General features: G+C 43.1%; 1 protein-coding gene across 3 annotated transcripts in view; it reads left to right on the top strand.

The window, feature by feature from the left end:
* OLFM2 (olfactomedin 2) overlaps positions 1-26,499 on the top strand; it is a 275,804-nt gene that overhangs the window by 194,739 nt on the left and 54,566 nt on the right. For 2 of the 3 annotated variants that reach the window (XM_060763838.2, XM_060763836.2), the window contains exon 3: positions 11,556-11,714. In XM_060763838.2, the coding sequence (XP_060619821.2) occupies positions 11,556-11,714 (159 nt within the window). The remainder of the gene's footprint in view (positions 1-11,555; positions 11,715-26,499) is intronic. The other variant, XM_060763837.2, reaches the window with a different exon arrangement.

The raw sequence follows: 26,499 nt of genomic DNA, 5'->3' as shown, positions 1-26,499 counted from the left end.
TTTTCTACCAGTCTTCGCATCCCCTGATGTACACTATTTGTATGTATGTGCAAACTGATATGTGTTTGTTTACTTTTCTATTGTCACCAGCAATTCTTAGGGTCTCGTCATAGTACATAAGGCAATAAGAGAAAACCCTCTCCGCTGACCGAAGCCAGCATGGTGTTTTGATTTTAAAGTAGATGTTACTGATTTTAGTGTTTGAGTATATTTATACTTATTTTATGTTCCAGCATGGAATGCATGCTGTATATATGCTGTGCTCTGCCCTGAGTCCCCTTCAGGTTGAGAAGAGCAGAATATGATTTTTATAATAATAATAATAATAATAATAATAATAATAATAATACTGTGATTCCACTTTGACTACCATGGTTCTGTTCTGGGAGATATGCATGCTCAGGAAAGGAAATGTGGGAACAGTTACCACCACCACATTTGTGTCCCATCCCAGAAACTGTGATGTGGGGGAGCATTGGACAGATTATAAGGAGTCATCCATCTGCTGTGTAATCTGTCAAAGCCCATAAGGAACCCATGGTGGCGCAATGTGCCAGCAGGACTGCTAACTGAAAGGTTGGGGTTTATATCCGGAGAGCAGGGTGAGCTCCCGTCCATCAGCTCCAGTTTCTTCTGTGGGGACATGAGAGAAGCCTCCCACAGGAAGGTAAAGCATCTGGGCATCCCCTGGGCAACATCCTTGCAGACAGCCAATTCTATCACACCAGAAGCGGCTTGCAGTTTCTCAAGTCACTTCTGACATAAAAAAGTCTAAGCCCATTATTTTACTAGATATGGGAAGGAGAAAACTGTGATCTAGTTTTTATGTATCCAGTATGTAGCATGTCCCCAAAAGCCTTGGGTTGCCTACTTGACAGTCATTTCCCACTTTGTGTGTGAGAAGGCCCTTAATTTTGCAAGGCCTTTACTCTTATCAGTCAAAGAGAGCGGTTTGCCTCACCAAACTACACATCTTAAGGTTCCGTAGCATTGAGGCATGAGCACTAAAGTGATGTCAAATGACATTAATTTACTGTGTGAATGCACCCTGCCTCCTAAATGCTTGTTGTGTTGGAAATGGTACCATTGGCTGATGTGCTAGGCAAGACACCACAGAGGGCCATTGAACAAGTAAATTGCATTTGCAAATAATTTCATGCAATGACTTTTTAACCTGGGGCTATAGACATTGTGCCGTAGTGTGAGATGAGATGAAAGAGGAAGGGATGCTTGTGAGTGACATGGTCTTGTGTTATTTGGAGGTCCGAGGAATTTAGTCACCTTAACCTAGAGCAGCTGAAAGTTCAAATTGGGGTGGACTTCCTCTACTTGGTGCCTGGCTCCTCAGTCCAGGCCAACTGTGAGAATGGTCTGAAATTTTGAGAATAATCACTCAAATCATCTGGAGGGTGCCAGTTTGGGTTGGCTGAACTTTGAACATCATAGATCACGGCGTGGGCAGCATACAGTCTCTGTTGCTTCATTTTGCTACCACTGGTGCACAATGATGCCAAAATTCAGTGCTGCAGTTAAAAGAACGGAAGCCTTTCCTATCATGGTCATTTACTTTTTAAAACAATTCAGCTGTTAAGATGTGTTTACAAGAAAAAGAGAAAGGAGAGAAAAAGTGCATAAGACTGGAACATTGACTAGGAAGATACATTAATATAAGCTGGCCATAATTCCAAGTTTATATAGTTTCTTGAAGTTGGCTTCCTTTCTGTAAAGAAGAGAGATGCTTATCCGGCCACTTCAAAGCTATTTTGGTTCTAGTGGGCGATTTCCCATTTTACCAGTCTTCAAGGTTACCTTAGTCCCGGGAATGGGTAACTTGGGAATTTTGAAAGGACGTTGAAAATAAGCTTTGGGCTGCATAAAGCTTGCAGGGAGGGAAGAGAATTCTGATGTAGCATAAAGCCCACAAAATTGCTACCAAATTTTCATGACAATAGCAATGGGACATGAGCAAATGTATAGCCAGCTCATTTGATGTGTTGAGGGGCTCTAACAAGACCCCAGCAGACTGGAAAAGTTGCTCTTCCTCCATAAACTGATATAGAGGATAGGAATAGCTAACCTTTGAGTTCATTGTCAGGTGGGGAGTGAATTTTGAAAATCATACACACACAGCCAGTGCCTCTATTAGTGAAACATGTTTTGGGATCCAATTTCTTTGGATTTTTGGCAAGAATCCACTGATGAGATTACCCTCTGGTAATGAAAAACCAAACTGACAAAACATAAATACCTTGGCAGCCCTCCACGTGGAGGGTGTCTCATCTGCTTTGCCAATATGAGGCTTCTCCTCCTTTGGCAGAACAATCAGCACTTTTGGCAGGTTCCTTAACCAAAGCAGCTGCAAAGCTTGGACATGCAAAAAGGGACCCTTCTCAGTGGTTCAAGGAAGCGTATTGATGACATACCACATGGATCAAAAGGTCAGTGATGTATCACAGAGATTCCTCTTTTGTGTTGCAGATAATTTCCATGCCAATTGCATACAGTCAACAACATCTCCAAGCTCAGCTAGAGATGATTTCCTGGTCTTAGTCCAAAGAAAACTTGTTGTTGTTGTTGTTCATACGTTCAGTCGTCTCCGACTCTTCGTGACCTCATGGACCAGCCTACGCCAGAGCTCCCTGTCAGCCGTTACCACCCCCAGCTCCCTCAAGGTCAGTCCAGTCACTTCAAGGATGCCATCCATCCATCTTGCCCTTGGTCGGCCCCTCTTCCTTTTGCCTTCCACTTTCCCCAGCATAATTGTCTTCTCTAGGCTTTCCTGTCTCCTCATGATGTGGCCAAAGTACTTCAACTTTGTCTCTAGTATCTTTCCCTCCAGTGAGCAGTCGGGCTTTATTTCCTGGAGGATGGACTGGTTGGATCTTCTCGCAGTCCAAGGCACTCTCAGCACTTTCCTCCAACACCACAGTTCAAAAGCATCGATCTTCCTTCGCTCAGCCTTCCCTAAGGTCCAGCTCTCACATCCGTAGGTGACTACAGGGAATACCATGGCTTTGACTAGGCGGATCTTTGTTGCCAGTCTGATGTCTCTACTCTTCACTATTTTATCGAGACTGGACATTGCTCTCCTCCCAAGAAGTAAGCGTCTTCTGATTTCCTGGCTACAGTCTGCATCTGCAGTAATCTTTGCACCTAGAAATACAAAGTCTGTCACGGCCTCCACATTTTCTCCCTCTATTTTCCAGTTGTCAATCATTCTTGTTGCCATAATCTTGGTTTTTTTGACGTTTAGCTGCAACCCGGCTTTTGCGCTTTCTTCTTTCACCTTGATTAGAAGGCTCCTCAGATCCTCCTCGCTTTCGGCCATCAGGGTGGTGTCATCTGCATATCTGAGGTTGTTAATGTTTCTTCCAGCAATTTTCACCCCAGCCTTGCATTCATCAAGCCCCGCACATCGCATGATGTGTTCTGCATACAAGTTAAAAAGGTTGGGTGAGAGGATGCAGCCTTGCCGTACGCCTTTCCCAATCTTGAACCAGTCTGTTGTTCCGTGGTCAGTTCTGACTGTTGCTACTTGGTCCTTGTACAGATTCCTCAGGAGAGAGACAAGGTGGCTTGGGATGCCCATCCCACCAAGAACTTGCCACAATTTATTATGATCCACACAGTCAAAGGCTTTAGAATAGTCAATGAAGCAGAAGTAGATGTTTTTCTGAAACTCCCTGCCTTTCTCCATTATCCAGCGGATATTGGCAATCTGGTCTCTCGTTCCTCTGCCTTTTCTAGACCCAGCTTGAACATCTGGCATCTCTCGCTCCATGTATTGCTGGAGTCTTCCTTGCAGGATCTTGAGCATTACCTTACTGGCATGAGAAATAAGGGCCACTGTACGGAAGTTTGAGCAGTCTTTCGCATTTCCCTTTTTTGGTATGGGGATATAAGTTGATTTTTTCCAGTCTGATGGCCATTCTTGTGTTTTCCATATTTGCTGGCAAATGGCATGCATCACCTTGACAGCATCATCTTTTAAGATTTTAAACAGTTCAGCTGGGATCCCGTCGTCTCCTGCTGCCTTGTTGTTAGCAATGCTTCTTAAGGCCCATTCAACCTCACTCCTCAGGATGTCTGGTTCTAATTCATTCACCACACCGTCATAACTATCCTCAATATTATTATCCTTCCTATACAGATCTTCTGTATAGTCTCGCCACCTTCTCTTGATCTCTTCAGCTTCTGTTAGGTCCCTGCCATCTTTGTTTCTTATCATACCAATTTTTGCCTGAAATTTACCTCCAATGTTTCTAATTTTCTGGAAGAGGTCTCTTGTCCTTCCTATTCTGTTGTCTTCCTCCACTTCCATGCATTGCTTATTTAAAAATAGTTCCTTATCTCTTCTGGCTAACCTCTGGAATTGCGCATTTAACTGGGCATATCTCCCCTTATCCCTGTTTCCTTTTGCTTTCCTCCTTTCTTGGGCTACTTCCAGTGTCTCAGCAGACAACCATTTTGCCTTCTTGGTTTTCTTTTTCTTTGGGACGTACTTTTTTGCCGCCTCCTGAACAATGTCGCGGACTTCTGTCCATAGTTCTTCTGGGACTCTGTTTACTAAATCTAGTCCTTCAAATCTGTTCTTCACTTCCACTGTATATTCGCTAGGAATGTTCGTGAGATCATATCTAACTGGTCTGTGTGTTTTCCCTGATCTCTTTAGTTTTATTCTAAATTGGGCAATAAGAAGTTCGTGATCTGAGCTACAGTCAGCCCCAGGTCTTGTTTTCACCGACTGGATGGATGTCCGCCACCTTTGGCTGCAAAGGATGTAGTCAATCTGATTTCGGTGTTGACCATCTGGTGAGGTCCATGTATAAAGCCGTCTTTTAGGTTGTTGGAAGAGAGTATTCGTTATACACAGCGAGTTTTCCTGGCAGAATTCTATCAGCCTGCGTCCCGCTTCATTTTGTTCTCCCAGACCATGCTTGCCTGTGATCCCTGTTGTCATTTGACTTCCCACCTTGGCATTCCAGTCTCCTGTAATGAAAATAATGTCTCTTTTTGGTGTATTATCCAGTAGGTCCTGCAGATCCTCATAGAACTGATCTACTTCTGCTTCTTCAGCAGCTGTGGTTGGGGCGTATATTTGGATCACTGTGATGTTGAAAGGCTTTCCTTGCACTCGAATTGAGATCATTCTGTCATTTTTTGGGTTGTATCCAAGCACCGCTTTAGCGAATTTCTTATTAATTATGAAGGCTACTCCATTTCTTCGATGTTCCTCTTGTCCGCAGTAGTAGATCTGGTGGTCATCTGATGTGAAGTGGCCCATTCCAGTCCATTTCAGTTCGCTGACCCCCAGAATGTCTATCTTTAGTCTTGACATCTCACCAATAACAACATCCAATTTGCCCTGGCTCATAGATCTTACATTCCAGGTTCCTATGGTGTGTTGATCTTTAGAGCATCGGATTCGTCGTTCACCTCCAGTACCGTCGGCCGCTAGCCTTCCTTTCGGCTTTGAGCTAGCTGCGTCATCACATCTGGGGCTAGTTGAACTTATCCTCTGCTCCTCCCCAGTAGCATTTTGGCCATCTTCCGACCTGGGAGTCCCATCTTCCAATGGCATACCGACATATCTCTGGTTGTACTGGTCCATTTAGTTTTCTTGGCAAGGATACTGGAGTGGTTTGCCATTGCCTTCCCCAGGGATCACGCTTGGTCTGACCTCTCTGCCACAACCGTCCCGTCTTGGGTGGCCCTTCACGGTTTCGCTCATGACATCATTGAGGTGCTCAAGCTCCAGCGCCCCGACAAGGCGGTGATCCTTTGCTGGAGTAAAAAGAAAACTACTTACTCTTAAGTCTTGTTTGGAAGCAATAGGATTTTCATAATGAGGGTTATGAAAGCAGCGGGGGTGAGGAGAGTTTGACTTTTTCTGTATTCTGGTCCTCATTTTCAGGATGTTTGTTTCTTTGAGCTTGCTGGAAGCTAGTTACATTGATGTTAGTGGGCTATGAATGCATGTTGGGCTTAGTTTAAACTTTGGGGTAGATTTCAATACATTTAGTGTTTGGGTTGAAACCTGGATTGGAGTGATTGCCTCACTGACATCAAAGCTGCCAAAGGTTTAGATCAAGCAGACTTAGAGATAGTAGATTGAGGATTGTGGAACAACATTATGCATTTGTATAAAGAAGAAGCCATAGTACAGCAGGTTCAGCAGCTGCACAGCAAAGCTCAGTTCCATGCATTATCTGCCTAGGGTGCAAATCGCAACTCCGTTCCATGGAGTTTTCCCTGTCAATGAACATTTTCTTATCTTGTGTCTCCAGTCAGTGATTGGAGATAATGTCAGAAGCTTGTGGGATGTAATGTCATCCTAAACTGCTGTTAACTGCTATTCAGAGCAATCATCAAGCATTTTGATTTCCAACTCAGAATGTCTTTGTTATATCTGGTATTTCAAAAGCACAGATCTCCAAAATGAAATTGCAATCATATCATGCCAAGCAGGCATGTAGCCGGGGGGGCTTGAGGGGCTTCAGCACCCCCCCCCCCGAAATTCTCATGGTGATTCACAAAAAGGCCTTATTGGTGCATTATTTAAACTGTTATGTTTATTCATATCATGATCTGATCACCATACTCAATATATCCCATATGCATGGGGGTATTGGGGTAATGAGACCCTCTTACACTCAGACTCAGCCCCCCCCCCCGAAACAAACTCAGTCCCCGTCCCCGTCCCCCCCGAATCGAAATCCTGGCTACGGGCCTGATGCCAAGCCAACCTCCCCCATCTATGATCAGGGATGATAGAAGTTGCAATACCACTTTGGGGAACTAGCTATGGTTGTAATGAAACTGACCATCCTGTTATATCTATATCCTGGTGTCTTATTCCTCTATCCCCAGCCACTAGCATAAGCATGAAATGGTATGAAGCAAGGAGTCAGGGAAAGGCAGAATGTATGTGGCATCTGTACAAGGAGTGAGTGATAGTAGATGTCTCACAAGGGGGAAACAACTGAGTGTTTTTGGTGGTAACTACTTGTTTCCAATCTAGATTCCTCCCTAGGTCCCAATGATACCATTTCCTTATCTGTAGACTGGTTAAACAATATAGCACCTTTGCATACCAATATTGCTACTCTATTAGTATTCTGTGATGCTAGCATTGGGTTAAGATTTTCTGTTGCAGAGCCACCTTATTAAAAGTGAGGTGTTTTAATCATTCCAGCGCTTTAAAAAGATAAGCAGGTGGCTCTTTCCCTCTTCTCCCACCCCATTCTTCTGCCCAAGTCTAATCAGTATTCAGCTCAGTCTGGTTTCATTATCATCCATATTTCATGGGTGCAAAGCAGGGGATGGAAGCTTGAATTCCAGCTGGTGCTGCAGACTGCAGGCTCCAACTCAGCTCTCAGCACAAAGACTTCACTGTTTGTCTAGTGAACCAAACAACTAGTCTATCGGGTGATAGTGAGAGTCTGGGTGCACATGGTTAAAAGGGTCCTGGTCATCTTGTTTTTTTGTGTACACACATTTCCTTGGGACCTCATCACATTGATGTCCTCAAGCTGAGGAATGGTGGAGACATTGATGGGTCACTGGGGCAAATCCAGTGGGCAGTGGCGGGAACCATCATGCTGCACCTTGCATTGCCCGCATTGCACCCTTCCCCATCCCACGGGGGAAACCATTGCTGCCTGGCTTCTCCTTGTGCTTTCCTTGGATTACTGAATGAGAACATGGGAAGCCTCCTATGTTCTCAGGGCTCTGTCCCAGGATGCTACCAGGACACTGTGAGGACGGAGCCCCACCAGAAGTAGTCCTGTATCCTGTCATGGGCTCTGGTGGGCTTCATCATCTTAGCATCCTGGCAGTGTCCTAGGATGCTAAAAAAGGTAAATATGATTAGGTCCTTGGTCTGTCTGAGTGGGAAATGGGAGCACTTCCTGGTTTTGCTGGAGTAGAACTGCCATCTGATCTCCCCATTGACTCTGCTGGCTAGAGCTAATGGGAATTGGAGTCTATTATTATTATTATTATTATTATTATTATTATTATTAAACTACCATCTCCCCACAGGGACTCAGGGCGGCTAACATGAGGCCAAGCCTGATGAATACAATAAACAAATGAAATACATACAGCAAAATAATAATTTGAATTAAAATTAAAATAAAATTAAAATAATGTACCACAATAAAAACAATAACATAAAAACAATAAAGGAAAGATCAGCACAGTGGGATATAACATCAGGTATGAAATGAAATAACAGTTACGGACAAGGAATAAATCAAGATGGGCTAGGCCAGATGCACAGAATAAAAAACAGGGGGCATAGGGGTGGGATAAAAAACTGGAGAAGACCACACATCGCCCAATCCCATTCCAGATGCAATCTTGTGGACTCTCAGATCAGGCAAGAGTGAAAGCCAGCAGTGAAGAAGTCTCTCTTAAAGGCAGAGACAACCAATCATTTTCTCCAAATGACTGATCATCAGAATGACATGCAGAAACTCCAATTGCTACAGATGAGAATTGACGACATACTCCTAATCAATAACTTAATCAATAACAGAGGTGGTGGGGTTTATAATCCATATTCAATCCTCATTTATTGCAGAGGTGCCTTGTTTGCCTTTTATTTCAAAATAAGATCCTAACAATGCATTTAAGGTGCAAAGTGGCACCGTTTTCTCTTCTCTGTCCCTTTAGCTCTGAATTCACTGGGTTTGAAGGTTGTGAATATTTCATTCTGTGTCAAAGAAGGAAGGCTACTTTTTTGCTGTATCCATTTCCTACCTGCAAGTTAACCTTCTGTAGTGGTGGAATTCTTAGGGGTGCTGGGAGTGTGGTGTGGTGTGGAAGCACTCATCACTTTTTACAAATCTTGGGGAAAATACTGTTTTTGTACAACATCTACCAAAATCCTTGCAGTCATTTCCTATGCTGCCTGGGAAATTATGATAATTTAGTATAAGAGAGTATGTCATCCTTGATCCAGAATGGGGGAGGGGGTGTATTGGAGACTGAGCCAGGATTAGTACACATCCAGCCACCAAGCACCCTTGGCTCAGGTGCTTCAATATCCACCTTGCTCAGCAGGTGATGGGTGAATGTGTTATGATGCAGAAAGGGACAAAAGTTTGTTGTGGGAGAAGGCTATGGTGAGAATGTTTCCTACATGGGTTTTAAAGACCCTATGCCCATGCATATCTTTTCACTTTAAAAAAGTCTGTCTTTCCAAAAATGGGTATCATTACAGAACACAGTAATAATGAAAGATGAAAACAATAATGGTGCAGTAAGCAGCACCAAATGAAGGCAGCACTCCTGTAATGCAGACTCTTCTCTAGTCTAAGCACGTGCAATAGATGCGACAGCATATGGCTTCACTGTATGCTCCTGCCCTCCCTGCCTCCTTTCTCTTGGGTTATTTTTTTTTTAAGTGAGCTCTTTGGGGCAGGGATCTTGCTCTGCAAGGCAGTCTGCAAACTAATAGCACTGCATGTAAGAATAAGGAAAGAAGTTTACAATACAATATTGGGGTGCTCCTACACTGTAGAATTAATGCTATTTATTTGACACCACTTTAATAAGTATGCCTCAATGCTATGGAATCCTGAGATTTGCAGTTTGGTGAGATTCCATCACTTTTTAGTACAGTGATTCCCTACCTTTTTTTTTTTTACCAGGACCACCAACATTAGTTCTAAAAGGGTTACAAATCAGTTTTTGGTCAACTTTAGGTTTGGTTTGGTTATTTGGAATGCTGATTCAGAACACTGCATTGGATAAACCACATCAGCACTAGTTTCTGATATAGAACATATGTCATTCAGTAGTCACCATCTGTTAGCCCACAGAAAAACATATTTAACAAGCCTCGGCACTATAAGAGGGTTTTGCGAGATGATTCGCTCTTGTTGCAATGGTGTAGTAATGGTGAGGCCATGGACCATATTTTAGTTCTTGCGGATCACTGGTGGTCCATGGACCACAGGTTTAGCAGAAAGCCTAAAGACCTTATAAAAGCCCAACTCCCATGAATCTGTAGCACTGAGCAGTGGCAGTTAAAGTGATGGCAAACTGCATTACTTTGATAGTATAGATACATCCTCCATCATACTTACTGCACCAAATGCATCCCACTGCCTTTGATGAGGTTTACTGACTGCTACAGCCTTTAGCAACTTGGTGCCTTCTCAGTGTTTTGTACTATTCTTTCCATTAGCCCCAGCTACCATGGAAAGATGTTATGGAATTAATAATCAGGCCTGTAGCCGGGGGGGGGGGGGGGGGGTTAGGAGTTCAACCAAAAAATTTCAGGTTAAAAAAACCTAGTTTACTCATGAATTTTAACTGGTTAACCAAATCCCCATGCTAAGTCCATGAGATGCAAAAAATTAAGAGTCCCTCTTGAACTACAAGCACTATCTCAAGAAAATATTGACAATTTATTCATACTGTCATTACTTGCAGCAATAGCCAATGTAGTGAAGCAACCTAATTTTGGGGGGGAGGGGTGTTGAATGCTCTCATTAAGGAGGCCAGACTTGGTGGAGGTGGTTGACAGGGGCAGAGCTGCAGGCTATGGAAGGCTGCTCTGCCCCCCGCTGTGCTCTTTGCTTCAGCGTGAGCTAGGAGGCAGGTTTCAACCCCCCCCCTTGAAATTTTCAACCCCACCCAAAATTTTCAACCCCACCCGAATTTTTTTTCTGGCTACGGCCCTGTTTATAATCCAAATGTCTAGATGCATCTTGAGTGGGGAAGTGACCATAGCTAGATTTTCAGCCACATCAAAAATGGCACAACAGTCCCAAACCAACATCTGAGATCAAAACTATATTTAAAATTCCTTGGAAAATCAAAGACCTTTTCCGCAGGCTAGCATGCTGTAGTGTTGATATCATGGATGTTTCCTGCAAAGAATATCCTACAATCAGGATCCCACTAACAAGAAATCCTATATTTGGAACTGATCATAGCCCTGTGACTGTGTGCTTCAAATTCAACCACCCCTCAGGCAGTGCATCTAAAGGGGGAAAGGGGGCAAATGCATATCACTAAAACAACAGGGCTCTGACACAGTCCCCTAATGGCAAGAAAAAGAAATATATGTTATTTCAGCATTACAGATCTCACTAAATATTTCTACTAATATTACTTATAACTGTAACCACAGTTTATTGTGTTATTAGTTCATAACAGTTTAAAATCTTGAATTCATAGAGTCATAGAATAATAGAGGTCACATGGGCCATCTAGATGAATTATCCTTTCAAATCTACATTACTTTGGAAGTTTGGCCATACTCAGAAACCTTAGCAAACCATTCTCCTATCATCAGTGCTTCCATTTACAGGTTTGCACTGCTATTGCTCCTCCTACTGTTATCATATATCAAAAAAGTCATCAATAACTATCCAGTCCTTTATACATAATGCCTAGCAAAAATATTTCTGGTAGTAGTACAAAATCTACCTTTAATTTTTTTTTTTTTGGATTAACATGTAAATTTTAGACCCATAAGTTTTTGACTTTATACAACTCTGCAGTGTGTCTAATTTCTGTGTCATTCTTTCATTGAGCAGGTGCAAAACATCTCCCAGTCCATGGAGGTGCTGGACCTTCGGACCTATCGGGATCTGCAGTATGTCCGAAATACAGAGTCGCTAATGAAGGGATTGGACTCCAGGTTGAAGGTGGCCTCCGAAAGCCAGAAAAATCTCAATGCCAAAAGCTTCCAGGTAACTCCTTGCTTACCCAAGTTCTTTGTCAATCAGATTCACCATTTGTATAGGAACATTGGGAAGTTGTGCGGGGGGGGGGGGGGTAGGAGAAGCTTGCCTACTGATGATGGGTACCCTTGCTGCAGTGGCTGCAAGACAGTGGTTGCACAGTAATACTATACTTTATATTGTACAGCATGAACTTTACAAAATCCATTGTAATGTACAAGCATTCTGCTGCATTTGTCATTTGACTTTTCTGTATTTAATTATTCATGTATTTGATTAACATGTTTGCTCTAGGATTCTTTAGTGTGACTGTGTGGTCAACTTCTTTTGGCCATGCTGGAAGACTTAGAGATTTCTAGGGAGAACACCTAGAAATAAACACAGAATGGCCTTCATCAAAACATGCCCTCAAATAACACATTAGGTAACCTTGCAGCTAAGTATATATTATTGTTATTCTGCAGTTACAATATTATATAAATACGATAATATCATTGATTGTGACTTTAGAAATCACAATTACTTCTTGAGGGAAAGTGACACCTGCAGATTGAAGTACAGGGTTAGTCAAAATGAATAGGCCAATATGTATGTTTACTGTAACCTACTGTGGCCTATTCATTTTGACTAACCCTGTACAATATTCTTAGATGAGGGTTGCTTAGGAGGAATAGAAGAGAGACAGATGGGACTTCTAGGCTAGCTATTTCAGAGCGGTGGTGATGGTAAGATTTCCAGGAAAAAAACTAGTTCTCCCCTAGGACCTCATCCGAAGCAGTCCTCCCTCATTTCTACACACTTCTAAGACATTTCATCAATGAAGTGTCACAGAGCCCCTTACATGACACAAAACAACATCCGGGTGTTATTGGTTGCAATTTGTCCATTCTATGTAGTAGAAGTGGGGACGGGGGAGAGAGGAAGAAACTGTCTTCTGAGCTCCTGATGTTCTTGGAAACATGATAAAGCTCTTAAAAATATGTGTGAATGTATCTGTCAGATTGACCTGTGTCATTTTGGTTTAATAATGTGGAGCAATGGGCGTTCCTATGGATGGTCTTCTGGTAAACATTTATGCTCCAATCCTTGTCCCAAGTCCTTCCATATGAGCCTGGGTGGCTTTTTAAAAATGTTAATTTCACTAGAAGAAATTGCACAATTGAAAGATATATCCACTGTGAGACAATGACTTGTGAACTTCCGAATAGGCGGTGGCTGTAGAGTTAGGAAATCTCCTTTAAAGTACTGCAAGGTTTCAGAATTTCACGATTTCGAAGATTTCCCCAATTTTAAAAAATACAGAAAAGAGCAGGAACTGCACTCACCATGTGATAGTTCCAAATGTGGGACATAATGGGGGAAAGGATGGGGAACATATGTGCCTGATGGGGATTGTAAAATTAAACAATCTGTTTTGAAATGGAATACTATGAGATGCTGTGCTAAGATTATTTCCCCTGTTTTCCACAGCTCATCTGATGAGGTCCCTAAATTGCCACATGCAATAATAATGGAGATCTTTGGAAGGTTCCCTTGTGGACCGTACTTCCCAGAACATCATAGGATAGTTCTATACTGAAAGATAATGTAGGCCAAAACCCTGCAGAACCCACATTGTGACTTGATATGGAAACCCCAACTGCCTTCGCAGAGGAATGATGTCCCTACTGCCCAATTGTACCAAAGACAATTTGGCAACACTGCTCAGGAGTTCAAATGTCATCCCTTATCCATCTCTTCTGCTGCCATCTGCAGTGGTGGTAGGAGCACTTATCTGCCCCTCCTTCCTGGTCCCATGCCATGTGACTGGCAAAAGAATCATGTAGCATAGGACTTCTTTGCCACTATAGCTGATAGTGATAGGAAGGTAGGAGGAAGGAGGATATAGTCATTCCATATCCCCAAGACACCTGAACCTGGGTAGTACAGGATGGCTGTTGGGATACCCACAGCTAGTTCTTCATTGGTCTTTTGGAGGTGAGGCAAGTGGAGTGTATATACAGTATATATGTGGAATATCCAGGGTGGGTGAAAGAACCTTGTCTGTGTAAAGCAAGTGTGAAAGTTGTAATTAGCAAGCTTGGTTAGCATTGAGTAGTCTTGTAGCTACAAGGTGAATCAGTGGGGGTATTTGCATAGAGGTAGCCTGGTTGTTGTTAGCCTGGAAGCATCCTTTGTTTATGTGGCACTTGATTGTTTGCTGTCTGGTATTCCCCTGTTTCTGTGTGGTATTCTTTATTTACTGTCTTAATTCTGGTGTTTTTTTAATACTGGTAGCTGGATTTTGTTCATTTTCATGGTTTCCTCTAGGGCTGGGTGGTTTCGTTTCGTTAATTCGTAATTCGTTAAAAAATCGTTATTTTTTTTATAACGAAGCGATAACGAACCATTCTGGAGCAACTTAAAAACGAAACGAATTTTTAAATTCGTTTCGTAAATGCTTCGGATTCGTTATTGTATTTGTTTCGTTATCGGTTTGAGGTCGTTTTGTTATTATTTCCGCATGTCTGGGGCAAGTTTTATAGTTGTTTTTTGTTTAATTAGTGAAAAAAAATTATAATATCACACCAACAGTCAACAACAGAGGGAGAGGGAAGCTTCAGAAGTTCCCCCTGTCCCATTTGGAGGTTTTTTAGCGTATTGCGCGGTCGCATCCGCCATTAACGAATCGATTCGTTATTGTTTCGTATTTGTTTCGTTAATGTTTTGTAATTTTTTTAACATTTATGAAATTTCGTAAATATCGAACTTTTTAAAAGAAAAATTTCAGAATTCTTTTAAATATCAAAACGCAAAAAACCCCAAAAAACGAATCGATTTTAGAAACAAATTTTTCCATTGTTACCCAGGCCTAGTTTCCTCCTTTCTGTTGAAATTGTCCACATGCTTGTGGATTTCAACCAGAGAAGTCTGACTTCTTGGTTGGGAACCATTGACTGCATATGGAAACTGATGAAGAAACACAACCTACAAAGACCTACCAAGAAAATTCAACAAATGCTAAATTCGTGAAAGGATAAGAGGGATCCTCTAACCCAGTGGTTCTCAACCTGTGAGACCCCAGATGTTTTGACCTTCAACTACGAGAAATCTTAACAACTGGTAAACTGGCTGGGATTTCTGAAAGTTGTAGGACAAAACACCTGGGGTCCACAGATTGAGAATCACTGCAGGTTTCTATTGTATACCATGCAGCTGCCGACAAGTCTACATAGGGACCACCAAATGCAGCTCCCAAACATGACTCAAAAGAACATGAAAGGCACTGCAGACTAATTCATCCAGAGAAGCCAGCTATAGCAGAGCACTTGATGAACCAACCTGGACACAGCATATTATTTGTGAACACAGAAATGCTGAACCACTCTGACAAATATCATGTCAGACTACACAGAGAAGCCATTGAAATCCATAAGCATGCTGACAGTTTCAACAGAAAGGAAGAAACACACTTGCCTCACTCGCAACAGAACCTCTGAAGACGCCGGCCACAGATGCAGGTGAAACATCAGGAGAGAATGCTACAGGAACATAGCCATATACCCTGAAAAACTCACAGCAACTAAGTATAAATGCATCATTACCTGTTCTAGTTTCTTGGCACCTACTGTTGGATCTTTTGATTTTTTTTCTGTTTTTCCTTTGCATTTAACTTATATTTCCAAAATAAATTATTTCTCTTGAGATCAAGAAACATCTGGCCATTGGCTATTTGGGTTCAAAACTGCACTTTTAAGAGACTGGGGTGACAAGGTGACTGTTAAAAAACCCCCAGAAAAACAAAATAATAGAGAAAACTACCATCTTCCCACTCTCAATCTGGTGGTTTCTCTCCCCTATTTGTCCACTCCCTTTAAATTATAATGTACAGTTCTCCAATCCATTTACCAAATGATGCCACACAGGGCAGCAGAGTAGAGCACTGGGGAGCCATGACATGGTGCAGGAAGTGTCAAGTGAAGCTGAGACTCACGCAGTGCGATTATAGTGTTTGGTGATAAGCTCCTAATGATGGGTTTTGTGGTTTGATTGTTTTGTTTGTAATGAATGCTTTGCCAAATGCAGATCCTGCTCTGATTTGTGGGGATGGTAGGACAGAAATAGAAGGTGGTGGGTGAGGGGGGGGGGGGGAAGCATTCAGCCCATAAATTTGACTCTCTTCCTTTTGCCGTCAAGAGTAAACCAGATGAAAAAGCATCTTCTGATGCATTTCCCAACCCATACACGCAGTCAGCCTGGAGAGAGAGATGCTATTTTAGAGGAGGAATGTTTTGGATAGGAGGGAAACACATGGAGAATGAGTTAAACATATACCTCACGCATATACCCAGTACTTTTGTACTCCATCCCACTGTGTCCTAAAGCAGACTTTATCTATAACATGCAATTTACTCTTGAATTCCAACTCTTGAATTGAACGTGTATACATGTCCAAAACGGCAGATCCACCTTGTCTCTTCTTTGCTCTCGCCCCCAATGTGTTGCAAACTAAAGCAGGTCAGTGTTCATGTTCATGAGCATCATAAAAAGAAGCAGTCTGAGTATAAGATCAAAGATCTTCCTAGTGTGTCTTTCATTAGGCCATCCAGAGCCCTTAGGAAGCCAAAAAGTAGCCAGGGAATTTTAGGAAGTAATTTTCCAAGCTCCTTAAAGGCCAAATAACACCGTCCTGCTTGTGCTACCCAGCATATAGGGTTGACAGTAGGCCTGTGGTGCATTTTGGCTCAATCTTGATCCATTTCTGCTGGCTAGGTATCCATTTTCGTATGCCTCCCAAAAACAGGCGGGTAGCCAGAATGCCTTTTTTGATCCTCAACTGAAAAATACATCTACATCCAGCCCATTGGTGGCAATGGGGAACTTACAAGCCTCCTTTTTTCCCTTCAAGGGAGTCTGAGTGTCAGCAATGAGGTTAAGAAAATACTCTATATGGCCCATTATCTGGGGAGGGGGCAGAGACTACCCAGGCTCCCCTTCCTGTCATTTTAGGCATCCTTTATCCTTATATCCTTGATCAAGACTTGGATTAAAAGCATCAGAGTTTAGATTCATTCTTTCTGCAATCCTTTCCCTTCTGTCTGTAGAGGAGACTGGGTTTAATGCTTTGTTAAACCTGTTTCTACTCTAGAGGAGACAGGCATTGCAGGCAGGCATGTGCTCTCTCTCTCTCTCTCCCTGAAGCATGCATGCAGCGTTCCAAGGCTTTTTAAGGAGGTTGAGTGAAGGAAGAGTGATGACCTAGACCTATCCTCCCTGGGCTTCCTTTAAAAAGCCCTCTCTTTTCTCTGCTGCAGGCCCTGCCTGGAGTGGCATGCTTCAATCTCATTTCTGCTTCAGGCAGGTTTAATGCTTCCTTAAAGCATCCCAAGGCTTTTTAAGGAGGTTGAGTGAAGGAAGAATGATGACCTAGACCTATCCTCCCTGGGCTTCCTTTAAAAAACCCTCTCTTTTCTCTGCTGCAGGCCCTGCCTGGAGTGGCATGCTTCAATCTCCTTTCTGCTTCAGGCAGGTTTAATGCTTCCTTTAAAGCATTCCAAGGCTTTTTAAGGAGGTTGAGTGAAGGAAGACTGATGACCTAGACCTATCCTCCCTGGGCTTCCTTTAAAAAGCCCTCTCTTTTCTCTGCTACAGGCCCTGTCTGGAGTGGCATGCTTCAATCTCCTTTCTGCTTCAGGAAGGTTTAATGCTTCCTTAAAGCGTTCCAAGGCTGAGTGAAGCATTCCAAGGCTGAGTGAAGCGTTCCAAGGTTGAGTGAAGGAAGAGTGATGACCTAGACCTATCCTCCTTGGGTTTCCTTTAAAAAGCCCTCTCTTTTCTCTGCTACAGAGGCCCTGCCTGGAGTGGCATGCTTCAATCTCCTTTCTGCTTCAGGCAGGTTTAATGCTTCCTTAAAGCTGTTTCTACTTTCTCCTCTAGAGGAGAGGTAACTAGTAGTTTTCTGAGAATGCGGCTTCTCTTTTGTTTGCTGGGATTACTATTATTAATAATTAACTATTATTATCTTTTAGAAGTATTTTCTGAAGGAGAAAAAGAAGCTAAAAGAAAGACTCTTCAAGCCCCCAAATCCATGCGCGAACCCCACCCACACATCCCCAACTCCCAGTCTCACTAAATAAAAAGAATCAAGAAAATAAAGCAAAATAAAAAAAGATTCAATTGTGATGCTGAATAGAGGAGGAGGAGCTGTGACCGGCTGCCACATGGTCCTGTTACGGACGGGGAGCCATGACAGCTGGGCTCTTGCCATTACAGCCACCCAACCCAGCCAAAGAAGCCGGATGGGCTGAAGAAAATGGCTAAAAATGGATATGCTTTCAAGCCTAGTTGACAGGAATTCTACATTTAATATATTCCTGGCAATAATATTGTACCATCATGACAAGCAGTCCGTTCATTAATAGATATGTTTTATTACATATGCATAGTTCATTGGATATTATCAGAGAAGAAGAAAGGACCCAAATTCAGGGATGCATATTTTGATGGCCACCACACTATAGAACTACTAAGATGTGTCATTTCAAGTGAGTCTGATTCTTGTTGAAAATAAACCAGGATTTGTGCAGAACTGATGGTTCTTTAGGACAGGTTTTATGAGAAAGGGCATGTTTTCATTGCAACTTGCCACCTTAAGGTCAAGCTAAAGGTAGCGATAGCAACAACAATAACAATAACAAAGATAATATAGACATTTCCTTGAGTCTGATTTCATTTGTGATGATATATGGCTGAAGGAGCAAGCATAGAGGAACCTGATCCATAATTTAGATATGAGCTCTCCTTGATCATATTTGCCTCGGTGCTCAAGGGGTTATTTGGAGAGAGGGAGAGAGAAAGAACTCATTCTGAATACTGAACAAATTGGAAAGAGAAATGAATTGCTAATCAAACTTTGCAATCGATACCAGTTAGGGCTGTCATTGTATGAGTGTGAGTTGATTGATTAATCAATTGAATCTGCATATAATTGCTAGATTTGCATATGATGACATTTATCACCAAGAAAAAAATCAGTCAGTCTGTCGGAAGAATGTCAACGAATTGTGAGATCTATCTGAGTATGGAGCGTGCTGATCATCACAAGAAGGGAGGTCAGTTTCAGTAAGGATGATTTGGGTAGCATCTAGTGGATGGTGAATAAGAGGTCATTTCCACCCTCATCTGGTTATTGATTGATTTGCGAATGATGTATTTATAACTTTTCTATGGCATCTTGTAAAGTATACAGCAAGATATACATCCATTGAAAAAATCAGTTTGGGGGAAGACGAAAAAAATGCAAGATTTCTTTTAAGCCTTTTGGTTTTTAAATCTCTTGGCACAATACTCTAGAACAGTAGTTCCCAACTTTTTTTTTGACCAAGGACCACTTGACCAGGGACTACTTGACCAGGGACCACTTTGACCAGGGACAACTCTCCAACATTAATACCAAAAGGGTTTCAAATCAGTTTTTGGTCAACCTTAGATTCGGTTTGGGGTGCTGATTCAGAAAATTGCATTGGATAGACCACATCAGCTCAAGTTTCTGATACAAAACATAGGCCATGGTCAGTGGCAGGGAAGGAGTGGCAGGTGGTGCAAAAGGAGCAGAATTAAATAAATAAATAAATAATAAAAAGGAGGCTTGCAGACCAGATTGTCATACTTGTGGCCCACTGGTAGTCCACAGCTCACAGGTTTATTTATTTATTTATTTATTTATTTATTTATTTATTTATTATTCAAACTTATATGCTGCCACTCCCCTGGGGCTCGGACTGGCTTACAAGAACCACTGCTCTAGAAGATCAGTTTAGAAAGAAGAGGGTGAAAGACAAGTATTGCTAGATCAAACTAAAGGCCTCGTGTAATCCAGTGGCCAATCAGATGCCTATGGAAAGGTCCCAAGTAAGACCTAAAGCCAATACCACTGACCCAATGTGATTCCCAGTGACTGACATTTGGAATTTCACTGCTTCTTATTTTCTAAGTAGAATGTATAAACTAATCTCCAGTGATTATCTTATCCTCATTCAGCCTCTCTATCTCCTCCCATCCATAAAGCCACCTAAGTTGATGACCACTATGAAACACTGTAATTTAACTATTCTGAAGGGAACATTCCTTCCCATGTTTTATGAGAAATTAGAAGAACAGGCCTAGTGAATAAAGAATCCAACTATTTAGGGAGGATTTTTTTTTATCTCTGACAAATCCAAATCTGATGGGAATAGGTGCTCTGAACTACAAGCTCATATGTTTTATGAGTAATAATGTTCTATTCCCCAAGATGGCCGAATCATTATTGCAGAGTACATATGCTGGAAAAATTCCATGAAGCTAATAAATTCAATAGAAGTGTTGACTTCTAGATACCAGCTGGTTATTTACAGTCTCCTGTAAGAAAAACAACAATTCCCAGTCCTTACATAACCCATTTCTAAGTCTCCTGGTTCATAGAAAACAAAATATACTATGCACCCCCTACAGTTTCAGCTTGTGAAAGAATTTCCCAACAGCCAAAATGTACAAATATGATAAACATAAAAATTTTATGAAAAAAGTATGGGCTTTGTGTGCAGAAAGTTCACAATTCCACCATTTTCATGGGCTATCCTTCATTGGTCAATTGATCTACGCATTACATCACCCCTCTATGTTCTTGGTTCACATTATAATTATATTTGACACCGGGGCATTCCATCTCCCCAGCTAAAGCTCAACTCCCTACTTGTTCTTGTTACTGAGATAAGCTATACCCAACTTCAGCTAACTGTTAATCACAGTTGGTTGTTATCTATTAACTATCATTGGGTTCGCAGCTTGGAAGTTCTCCTGGATTCATCGCTGAGCCTGGAACCCCAGGTCTCAGTGGTGGTCAGGAGAGCATTTGCACAATTAAAACTGTGCCCATACCTGGGGAAGTCAAACTTGGACATGGTAGTCCATGCTCTGGTTACATCCCGGATAGATTACTGTAATGCACTCTACATGGGGTTGCCTTTGAACACTATAAAGAAGCTTCAAATGGTCCAACTAGTGGCAGCCAGATTGCTCACTGGAGATTACACACAACCCCCCTATTGTGCCAGCTCCACTGGCTGCCAGTCTGCTACCGAGTACAATTCAAAGTGCTGGCTTTAGTCTCGAAAGGCCTAAGTGGTTTTGGCCCAGTTTACCTGTCCGAATGGATCTCACCCCTGGAGTTTAAGATCATCTGAGGAGGCCCTGCTCTCAGCCCCACCTTCTTCGTAGGCATGACTGGTGGGGACAAGAGACAGGGCCTTCTCAGTGGTGGCCCTTCGGCTATGGAATTCCCTCCATAGTATTTGATGCATTTATTTGATGCATTTATTAACCGCCATTCTCAGCCCTTTAGGGCGACTCATGGCGATATTAGATAGTGATATTAGATTGCCCTCCTCCCTCCTTACCTTCCGTAAAACAGTGAAAACATGGCTCTTTGATCAAGCCTTCAGAGAACCTGTGCAATAGACAGATAAAGAATTATGTGAAAGGACTACTGGAATGACCCAGATTATGATTATGAACAGTGTGACTTAACAGTGGCCATCTGTCGGGGGTGCTTTGTATGTGATTTTCCTGCTTCTTGGCAGGGGATTGGACTGGATGGCCAACGAGGTCTCTTCCAACTCTATGATTCTATGACACTTGAGCATTTATCCACATTAATCCACTTTAAATGCTGTGACTGCTTCCTGCAGAATTCTGGGGTTTGTAGTTTAGGGGGGGCAGGACTTCTCTGGATGAGCAGTTTAAAGCCCTTCCCTAAACTACAAACTACAAAATTCTGCAGGAGGCAGTCTCAGCATTTAAAATGGATTAAAGTGGATAAATGCTCAAGGATGATGAGGCCCCTGAGAATACTGGTGGGGCTGACAGGAGTCCCTCTGGGTCATATCTATTCATAGATCAGAGGTTTCACACCACTGCTCTAGACTCACAAGCAAAGTCTTAGTTACCATGGTACTGGGTGTACCACAGACCAACAGATGTGTTTCTCCCCTTAAGCAAATTTCTCTGGATGTCCAGATAATTCTAAAAAGGATAGTCCTATTCTCTTCTGAATTATGGAAACAGAAGGGATCAGGAGAATTTCCCAAACATGCTAAATTATGACAGAGAAAGCTTGTTATGCATTGGGAATTGGCATCCCTCCCCACTGGGAAATGTAGCCAAAGGAGATGTAGGCATATGAGCAGTGCGGCCTCGAGCCTGACAGCTGCAGAAGACAAGGCATTGATTAAATGTCATCATGGTGGCAAACGGCTTGGCTGGTTTTAATCACAGCTATGCAGGTGGCTGGGCCTCGAGACTGTTAAGCAATACGGTCAATAAAGCAGGAGTATGGCCTGGGGGACTCAATGGGGAAATCAGGAAACAGCAAGAAGGACTCAAACAAGGTGAGAATTGGCCCCTGGTCCTGCTGAATAGCTTCCCATGGGAGTGTGGGGGCATTTGGGGGTAATGATCAAACAAGCAGTGGTCAAGCAACAAATAGAACAATTCACATGGACTATCTATTCACGTGGACTATCCAGTAGAAAATAATATGAGAATGCTGCACATATCTATCCTCTGAATAGTTGGGGTGGGGGGCTGGGAGATGGGATGGGTTGGACTGGATGTTCCTTGTGGTCTCATCCAACACTGTGATTCTATGAGAAGCAATAGGTAAAATGAAGTTATGTCTTCCATCCTAATCTTGATCAAATATACTACAACTGCCTGGTCTTGGGTTCCTTCATGTCTTCTTCACCACTCCCTCTATATTATTGAAGTGCACATCTCTATTGATAACATATGTCTTTCTCCAAAAGCAAGTTCTGATGTGAGCATAGATATGCTTGCATCTGGTTTTGGGCAGGTTTGTGTTTGGTTGTGTTGTCAATGGTTTACTAATGTATACATGCTTTGATTAAAACCCCTGGATTGATGCAGTTTATATATTTATGCATAATTTGTTCACATAAGATGGCCTTTTCTGGGCTCATACACCGAGTCTCCCTAAAGATGAAACATGGATTTATTTATCACGTTTATTTAAATAAACTTAAAGAATATTAGGTCCACTTTGGTGAACCCAGATTTGCTAGTGTATCCTCAACAGAGAACTGCAGCCAATCCCAGTTGACAGCTGATTCTATCTTGTTTTCAGGTAATTGTTTTCTGCAATAGCCCACCAGTAGATATTATGTGGTCTGACCTTCATGTGTAACACCTAAGGAGTTGAAGTTATTTATTGTCTGCCAACCCCCGAAGTAAAGACTCATGAATAAAGACACAACAACCAAGTCAATGGGTTCAAATTGGGCAACTTTTATTTAACGTTACCTATTTAAGTGCTTAACCTAACTCAAAGGGGTGTCGGGAACTGGTATAACAAACCCAGGTAGAATCACTACCCAATCTTAAGACAACAATTTTCGGGCGAAGCACCTGGGTTTCCTGGTAATAACCCCGGACCACCAAGCAAGGGAAATGAGTGAGGAGTCTCTTCTAAAGATCTTGCAGCCTGACTCCTCTCATTTCACGGCCATTTGACTTCACTTCACCTTTTAACTAAACAGTAGGTGAGTGTTTAACTTAATGGCCTATCACCCCTTAAGGGGGTGCCTTAGGTGCACACCGACTAAAGGATTTCCCTAACTATTTTACGCTAGCCTATTTAGCGATAGTCCACCATTCTATCTAGCCCCTAAACAGTATAGGGTAGGCAAAAAACCCTCCCCTTGAAACAAGAAGGAAAAAAAAATTCCTACCCGGTTCCATAGGCAACCTAAATTATACTGTTGATGGGCGGGAGTGGTGGGCAGCTTCCAGGGTCAGAATGAGCCTGGGTGGGGGCTGGCTTGTATAAACAGGCCACGCCCCCTAGTCCTCTGGAAGGTTCCATTGGAACCCATCCCTGCCTCGTGGGAGGCAGACAAACCATTTTCTCTCTCCCCATTTCACGGGGAGAGGAAATTTATTGTCTGCCAACCCCCGAAGTAAAGACTCACGAATAAAGACACAACAACCAAGTCAATGGGTTCAAATTGGGCAACTTTTATTTAACGTTACCTATTTAAGTGCTTAACCTAACTCAAAGGGGTGTCGGGAACTGGTATAACAAACCCAGGTAGAATCACTACCCAATCTTAAGACAACAATTTTCGGGCGAAGCACCTGGGTTTCCTGGTAATAACCCCGGACCACCAAGCAAGGGAAATGAGTGAGGAGTCTCTTCTAAAGATCTTGCAGCCTGACTCCTCTCATTTCACGGCCATTTGACTTCACTTCACCTTTTAACTAAACAGTAGGTGAGTGTTTAACTTAATGGCCTATCACCCCTTAAGGGGGTGCCTTAGGTGCACACCGACTAAAGGATTTCCCTAACTATTTTACGCCACGGATTGGGGGCAAATGTCTATTTCGCCCCCATCCCCCACCAATTCCTCCAACACCCCCTGGATACTTTGCTGTAAATCTGCTAAAAACTGTTGGTTGCCCAATTCGGAAAGGTGCACTCCGTCCACTCGATACAATCTCTCATTCTCTCGAGTGATGGCTACGTGCTCAATGTAATAGCCTCTCTGACGAATCATAAACATTCGCATGGCCCTGTTTACTCTCTTTCTGGCTCTCTCAAGCCTCCGCACGTCGCCTCCTCCCAACCACCTGCGACGTGGAATAATGGCCGACCATGCAATGTGCACATGGGGGCATGCCCGCCAAATCTTTTGGATATCTGCACGTGCTTGTAGGAAGAGTGCTTTCCCCGTCAACAAGCCCAAGTCATTACCACCGAGGTGGATAACTAAAACATCAGGAGGTTTTCCGCTCCTGGCACTAAACAACAAGGGGCACAAACCGTACCAACGCAGGCCTCTCACGCCTCTCCATTCGACCGTCGCGATGGAAGCGAGACCCAAATGCTGGCCATAGGCAGTCTTAAGGGCCTCTCTTTCCGCCCAGAAGACAAAACTGTGTCCGCACACCAGGACCCTTCTCCTATGCGCCAGCCCTTTTACTCCATCAACCCGGTATAACCTTTTGTCGTCTCGGGTGATGCCTGGATGCTCTATGTAATGACCCCTTTGTCGGATCATGAACCTTCGCATGGCCATATTCACATGTTTCCTGGCTCTCTCTAGCCTCCGCACGTCACCTCCTCTCAACCACCTGCGACGTGGTATAATGGCCGACCAAGCGATGCGGACACGGGGCCATGCCCGCCAAATCTTCCGCATATCAGCATGCGCCTGTAAAAAGAGTGCCTTTGCCGTTAACAGGCCCAAATCGTTACCACTGAGGTGGATCACTAGCACATCAGGAGATCGCAAGCTCCTGGAATCAAACAACAAAGGGGGCACAAACCATCCCAACACAGGCCTCTTTCGCAACGCAGGCCTCTTACGCCTCTCCATTCGACAGTTGCGATGGACGCGAGACCCAAATCTGTTTTTGAGGTTCTGATTTTGATTTCAATTTTATCTTGTAAAACCTTAACATCAGAAACGAGCAGAGCGCGGTGTGAGGTATCAGACTTGGATAATGACACCCATTCACTCACACGAAGGGCTGCAAAAAATGCCGTCAACGCTGCTGCATGAAACAAAGCCTGCTCGTATAGTGATGCGCACAAACGGGGCCATATTTGCCTAAGTCCCTTAAGAATTGTAGGTGTCAAGGGCTGGTGGTCATCCTTGGGATGCCCGCACTGCCTGGACCATCCGGCTATAATTTTGTGGATGCGAAAGTCGTCAGTGGGATCGCTAAGGCCCTGGGCCTTAAACCAATATGCGAGCGCTGACAACTTTGATTTGATGGATTGTGGGGCCAAACCTCTCCTTTTGTGGTAAACACAAAACTGAGCCAAGTGCTCATAAGGCACCGGCATGGACTCAGGTAATTTATAATGCTGCCTAAAGTGTCCCTCAAAGCAAACTCCAAACCCTATGGCGCCTGAAGCATCCGATGAGACTTATAAAGCATTCTTAACCATCATCTCCTGTCGCCAAAACGAAACTCCATTAAATTGGCGAAGGAATTGTAGCCAAATGAACAAATCAGACTTTATAGCTAGCGTTATCCTAATGTGATGGTGGGGCATGGCTACACCCGAGATAGCATCACAAAGTCTGCGAAGAAACGCCCGGCCAGGTGCTATTACCTTACAGGCAAAATTTAGATGGCCAATTATCTGTTGAAACTCCCTCAAGGTAGCCTTCTGCCATGACAAAAAGTGTTCTAACTTATCTATCAAACCCTCAACCTTTGCCGCCGGCAGCCTGGAAAATTGATTAACTGTATCTAATTCTATCCCCAAAAAGGTCAAAACCGTATGGGGACCTTCCGTTTTTCCTCAGCCAGAGGCACAACGCCGCAGCAACCGCACTGCTGAATCAAAAGGTGTAGCTTACTGAGCATTGCTCATTGGGAATGGCGTCATTCACAGAGCCCCCTCTGGGGTAAGACAAATGATGAATGAGGCGAGATTCACTGATGGCTTTTTTGGGCACTATTCCCAATGGGGAAAACCTAAACTGAGGCATGGGGGTTGCAGAAAATGGTCCCAGAACCCTGCCCTCCTTTACCTCTTTATCTATTTTTTGTTTGACCACTGCCTCCAAGCCTATAACAGATTTCAAATTAGGAGATAAACAGGGGGAACATGGCCCAAGGGCCGGAATCCGGAAACCATCCATAAAGCCACGAAGCAAATAAATTGCCTCAGCTCTGTCAGGGTATATTTCCAGCCAACCACTAAGAGGACCCACCTTGACTGGGCTGGGGCCCTTTCTGAACA

This window comes from Anolis sagrei, chromosome 2 (genome assembly GCF_037176765.1).
Source record: "Anolis sagrei isolate rAnoSag1 chromosome 2, rAnoSag1.mat, whole genome shotgun sequence".
Classification (NCBI taxonomy): Eukaryota; Metazoa; Chordata; class Lepidosauria; order Squamata; family Dactyloidae; genus Anolis; species Anolis sagrei.
Note: the sequence above shows the minus strand (reverse complement) of the source record. Positions and strands in the feature narration are given on the sequence as shown.